The sequence below is a fragment of the Triticum dicoccoides genome, chromosome 1A, assembly GCF_002162155.2.
Source record: "Triticum dicoccoides isolate Atlit2015 ecotype Zavitan chromosome 1A, WEW_v2.0, whole genome shotgun sequence".
NCBI classification, from domain to species: domain Eukaryota; kingdom Viridiplantae; phylum Streptophyta; class Magnoliopsida; order Poales; family Poaceae; genus Triticum; species Triticum dicoccoides.
In genome coordinates this window covers 134,508,764-134,514,803 of record NC_041380.1, presented here as the reverse complement: position 1 = coordinate 134,514,803, position 6,040 = coordinate 134,508,764, and the positions used below count along the sequence as shown (strand labels likewise).

Sequence of the window (6,040 nt, the reverse complement as noted above, 5' to 3'; positions counted from 1 at the left end):
AAGTGGAAACGGCTTTTCAAATATTACGTTTTCAACTTAAGAAAGCGCACCCCTCTGCGTCTTTTGCACGGAAAAGGCTTTCGCTATTATGAAGACGTACTTCTGAGAACACGTTTCTCTTTTTCAGCCCGACGCCGAAGCCACTATTTTGTGAACGTTCACCGGTTAGCGCAGAAAAAGAATACTTTTTATTTATTTTCTACCTACCGAACACACGGGCGTATCTCCGCAACCATAACTCCGAATATGGTGATTCCAAAGCCCACATCTTCGTCTCGTCGAGCCCGTCATATTGGTACCATTTTCATAAGGTGTTCATACTATGCAAATGACCATTTTGCCCTTGCCCCTAATCATCCCCCTTCAAGGGAGAACCCTTTCCGGCGAATGCTATGATTGATCTGTTGATATCATATTAATCCTTCTTAACCTGTAATTGCCATGCTATTGTCTCTCTTGATTGCTCTTGGTTGTTGTGAGCTTGCAAGTACATTCAATGTACTGACCTGGCGTGTCATGCCAGTTTGCAGGTCATGCCGGATTTGTGTGCTTGTTTGTCGTGGATTCCTTTGTTTGCCAGCTAGGATATGCGTTCCATCCAGAGTCCCTGCGGAGTGGAGTTCATCATCGTTGCCGCTGTTCTGCTGCTAGAGTCATTCCGTTGCTTCATGTTGTTCTGCTGCTTGCATGGGGCAACCGTGGCAGGCGTAGTGTCGCCATGCTGATGTAATCGCCTTGTATCCATATAGCTTGTAATAAAGAGCTGATTTTTTCTATGCTAAGCAGGGCCGTATTCTAGAAGACTTCTCCTTGATCTTTGGGCAGGAATATGGGGCGTTCCGGTTTCTCTGAGCCAGGGTGCCATAAGGCTTGGTATCAGAGTAGGTCTGGCTGTAGGACACCCTAGCCCGCACGAGCGTTGGAAAGCGGTAGTATAGAGCCCAGTTGGTTTGTTGCACTTGTTTGTTGCATTTTCTTGTTGCATAGCATGCATATAGATTATTATCTGGTCATTGATAGTGATCTTGTGAGTGTAGGATGTACCGGTTTCGATCTGTTGCCTGCATCTTCCCTATCTGCATCCCTGCTCTTCGATGTTTGCGTCACCTCTGTCCCAGCAGAGTGATGCCCTGGTACCAAGTGTTCCAGACACCATTTGCCGGAGTTATGCTCAGATATCGCGTCCATATATTTTCCGCCATCCACCCATATCGATTCGATGACATACTTGTCTCTATCACGAACCGGGCCCTTCATGCCGTCCGTTTGGCAACTCTTAGTGATCTTTGTTATCAGAAAAGGGCAATGTCAGCAAGCCCTGCTTTCCACCGCTATCCTACCTTGTCATCCCGTTCTTTGGACATGTGTGATTCCCTTTCGTACGCTTGATGATGATGTGGTCGTGACCTTTGTGTTCCACCGCATGATCACCAAGACTGTCCTCGCCTCCGTATCCATCGAGTGTTCAGTCAGTGCTTGGTGTAGCCTTGGTTACGCCAACTCCTTCCACACATGGATTCACTTTCGTGCACACCGCCACAACATATTAGACCGTAATACCGGAGTTTCTGTGAGATTGGTGTGCTTAGGTATGCATGCATATTATTATTGTGAGTAGCAGTAATATGTGATGTTGCTTGATTAATTATATTACTAGTACAAATGCCCATGTGTTGCACCGGGCGAAAAACAAAACGCAAATCCTGCTCCACGTGCCACTACGAGCGACTTCTTATATCCAATTCTGACAAACGTCGGAAACAATGTTATCCTCATTCTCTATAAGGTGAACATGCCTTTGTGTTGCCACTGGTTGAATTATCGCTTTTCGAGAGAAACATACATTGTGATTGTTGCATATACATGCTCTTTGAGAGTTTAATAATTTATGTAACTAAATTACCATGAAATCAAATTTCATAAGATCTACATGTTCATACAAATTTAGTATTTTCTTTTATTTTGAGAAATGTAACTAAATTTGTAATAGTAACAAAAATAGTTAAAAATCTACACATATACTATCAAAGCTTTAAAGAAAAAAAAACTCAAAGCAGTAGTAGATAAGCACAAATGGTCACAAATTTATTTTTTCTTGGTGCACTAAAATAAACGCAGAATAAGTTTAAAAACATGAATGAAATGTTTGCAAAGTTTGGATATGAAAAGAGAAGTCTGCAAGGTTTGTGGTTGCAAGGCTGCTTGTGCTTCACGATATGTCCGTGAGTATCAGCTAGTTAAGTAAAGAAGATTCTACATACTCCTGCAGTTAGACTTTTAGTTGGAGACCTGCAGATAGAAAGCATGGCCTGCCACCGTCGGTACTGTGATCGATAAAGAAAGTTATGTAATCCTTATAGCATCTTATGTAAGACACCTGCACAGCAAATTAAATGCATGAAGAAGAAAAAAAATACTAAACTCAAACCAGAAAGAGAAACTAAGATAACTTAATGGATTCCTAATCCCAGTGTATATGCATTTTGCATTCTTTCAGGCTAAAAAGTTCTAGCAAACTAAAAGCATCACCAAGTAACCACGATTCTAATCAAACATCATGCATGTCAAGCTGCTATCTCCGCCTCCCCAATTAATGCCCGCCACTGTCAATGGCACATTAGAATCGCAATTCTTTCCTTCCATCCCCATCCACAGACTATGCAGATTTGTTTTTTGAACTTCTGAAAGTTCGAATTCTTAATCCAGTGACTCTTGTTCTATCTTTGTATGCATGAGGTAAAAAAAGTTACTGAGCAGTACCTCAAGAAAACCAGAAGGTTATGCAATGTTGAACTAAAACCACGACAAGAATTATGTAACGGAAGGAGTACAGAGTGATGTCAGTACGTGATGATTATTTCCTAGACATAATGTATACTGAGTGTAGTTTTTAGATGACAAACAGTATAAGCACAGATTCAAAATAGAAAGATGTCTAAACTAAGCCTAACGACCACACCGACTGAACAAATCTACTGGAAGATCAGAGAAGTTGTGCAACAATAAAAGCAAGACCAGGATAGAATAGTACACAAGGTTGTCACACTTACATCAGAATTACTTGTGCTCCTATCATCAACCCTCACTGTCATAGAATTCACCTCAGCTTTTTCAGCAACGGAAGAAATGTAGTTACCTCCCTGCAAAAAAGTTGAGTTACCAATTGCAGGAAACAAATTGCACCACAAGGAAACATATTTATTTCCATGAAACATGATCAAAAGGACCAAATACTATTTACTCGGATTGTTAGTGTAATCCTACCATATGCTTAAAGCCTAAAGAAATTGGCTGTGAACCACAATAACCAAACAACAATAAAAAAATGAATTATTCCTATGCAAGCTTACAGATATATTTTAGTGGCTGTTGCAGAGTTAAATGGGTTACACAGAGAATTACATAGTAGACTATATATGCTGAAGAACCATGAGCATGGAGATGTACTAAATTTTTGACTATCAAGTAGAAGGGAAAGAAGTAGAGATAGCACAGTAGAAGAGGAAGGGGCAGCTCCAATATATCTACTGGGAAGCCTTAAAAAATAAGAATCCTACTGTACTAAGCTCACAAAATTGGCTCGGAAGATCGTATGATTAGAATAACCAATAGGATTTTACCTGGTTGAAGCACACAACAAAAGACTCCATACATTTTCTTCAAGAAATTCATTGAACGTTCGGTGTGCGACAACAATGGAACCATAACTGGATTAGTAATGCCATAAAAATGTAATCGTATGTCAATATCTGCATGTCACCTATTTTATGTTTGATTCCCTCTATAGTGGCAGATAAGTTTGTTCTTATCTTTCAGACTGAATTGTACAATAAAAATGTTGTGTCAGATTTAAAAATCTTATTTATGTTGGATGACCTCTATAATGAACAAGAACTGATTTTTATCTATCCTGAGAACAACTGGATCGGCATTGATCAGTTGCAAGTGCAAGCAGGCTCGGATAACCTGTAATTGAATGAACGTGCACAAAATTTTCTGGTACAATAGTAGTTACTTCACAGAACAATAAGCTAAACTGTTGTTACAATTTCTGTTCTAATAAGTTGAAGGTTTTGTTAGCATGACCAACTTTAGTTCAGGTGTCACAAAAAACATTAGTTCAAGATTTTGAAACAGTTAGTCAGCTTAACCGACAGACTAAATCCATACTTCACTCACCACGGGCATCCAAGCATCCAGCTTATTTGCATATTGAATTGCAAATGTAATCAAAGGGGCGTAGGGATGGAGGTGCAAGTTAGCCCTGATAGGCATAAAATTCTGGATCACACCCACATATCCTGGTCCAATTTTCCAAGAGGGGTCTTCTTTATCACCCAGATGTCTGGTGTTAAGAAGTTCTCTTGGAGAGTGTCCTCATTCCACCACCTACTGTCAGCAGAAAACAGTTCACTCAGCTTCCTCACCCTTGAAATTCCCTGGGACGTGCCATCTCAAATTCTCTTCACTAAGCCTATTTCAAGTGCTCTCCTCCTTTTCAGGATTGCCTCCCAAGTTGTGCGAACTATTGAGCTTAGATCTCACGTTAATAAAAAATCACTATTAGAAGTACAATGTGCAGCCAATTGGTGTGCTAAAAAAACTAGAGCACCTTGTAACAACAAACCGGTTAACTGCTCCCCTATAGAATGTTTCGCCACCAAATCTGCACTTCTATTTTGATCTCACTTAACTAATTGACAATGTGTGCCACAGTAGAGCAATCTGAATCCCTGCTTTAAACTGAACTAATCCTATGTATATGATTATGACAAGAGTTGCAAAGCACATGATTTTACAGTTAGCTTTCTACTAATCGCTAGACTATCACAAATCACTGTTCCATCTGTACCAGAATCTCGGTCAAGAAACCAATATAAAGTTGCCAAGCCAGAGTCAGTGTATTAATCCTCTATCTCTTTTATTCATTTAGCATTCACATTAGTAAAAAAGTACAGGCAGGTAAAAAAGTACAGGCAGGTAATATAGCTTGATGTCACAGATTTGCTTACAGCTAGGTGTGGTTAGCTTGAGGGTGCGGAAGCAAATGTCGTAGAGCACCTTGTTGTCCAGCACCATGCACTCGTCGGCGTTCTCCACCAGCTGGTGAACCGAGAGAGTGACGTTGTAGGGCTCGACCACCGTGTCAGAGACCTTTGGAGATGGGAACACGGAGAAGGTGAGCATCATCCGGCCCGGGTACTCCTCCCTGATCTTGGAACCGGTGCCCCCGCCGAGGGAGTGGCACACCTGGAAGCCTCATGACAAGCACATGAACAAAAGTCAAAATCGCTGGCCAGAATCTGCGGAACGAAGTAACTGGAGTGACTCCTCAAGAAAGGGGAAAGTACCTTGGAGGCAGCGCAGTTCTCGGCCTCCTCGCGGACGACGTCGAGGACGGAGTCGATGAGCTCCCCGCCCTCGGTGTAGGGGCCCTTGGCCCAGTTGTTGCCGGCGCCGGACTGGCCGAAGACAAAGTTGTCGAGGCGGAAGATCTGGCCGTAGGGCCCCGTGTGCATGGAGCCCATGGTGTCGGGCTCGACATACATGAGCACGCACCAAGGGAGTTGGGAACACACGCTCCTGGTCGCCGCTGGCATACATGAGATGGTGGAGGCGCCGGTCGGTGTGCGGGATGGAGCCGGCGGGGACGGCAGCCACGGCGCCGCCACTGGCTTCCAAGTCTCCGCGGAGGAGGGGGGAGAGGCGGGCCTCGATGTGCTCCACACCGGCTGCGTCCACATCCTCGTCCCGCAGGTAGACGAGGCAGGCGAGGCGGCCGCGATGCGACCATGCCCTGGCATCGACGACGCTGCAGCTCATGTCGTCTAGCACGTCGAACACCTCGGAGATGAGCCCCGTGCGGTCGGCGCCCGTCAGATCAAGCATGGTGGCCGAGGCCGCCTCTGGCGACACGGTTTGTTCGCCCGGAGAGGCAAGGTCGATAGAAGAGGTCGGGGTTGTGAGGGACGGCGGCGCAGCGTGGCTGGGGCTTCGGGGTGGCGCGCGGAGAGGTGCGACGGTCGCTGCTTGTGGTCGC

The 6,040-nt window shown here is 44.1% G+C and overlaps 1 protein-coding gene and 1 long non-coding RNA gene across 2 annotated transcripts; both read right to left on the bottom strand.

The window, feature by feature from the left end:
• Positions 1–2,084: 2,084 nt before the first annotated feature.
• On the bottom strand, positions 2,085–4,439 carry LOC119273745. Its single transcript, XR_005134979.1, has 3 exons — positions 4,180–4,439; positions 3,051–3,140; positions 2,085–2,289 (listed from the first exon to the last, which is right to left on the bottom strand). It is a non-coding gene; the product is annotated as an uncharacterized LOC119273745 (long non-coding RNA).
• Positions 4,440–4,849: 410 nt separating this feature from the next.
• On the bottom strand, positions 4,850–5,528 carry LOC119273634 (tubulin beta-1 chain-like). Its single transcript, XM_037554761.1, has 2 exons — positions 5,352–5,528; positions 4,850–5,250 (listed from the first exon to the last, which is right to left on the bottom strand). Exons 1-2 carry the CDS (start codon positions 5,526–5,528, stop codon positions 4,942–4,944), a joined length of 486 nt encoding a protein of 161 aa, XP_037410658.1. The 3' UTR covers positions 4,850–4,941.
• Positions 5,529–6,040: the final 512 nt, after the last annotated feature.

Bases quoted from the DNA above. Each gene is read 5' to 3' on its own strand.
- LOC119273634 (XM_037554761.1), bottom strand. From the start codon at position 5,528: ATGGGCTCCATGCACACGGGGCCCTACGGCCAGATCTTCCGCCTCGAC. The intron at 5,251-5,351 runs GTACTTTCCCCT...TGAGGCTTCCAG, and splicing joins AGAACTGCGCTGCCTCCAAG to GTGTGCCACTCCCTCGGCGG.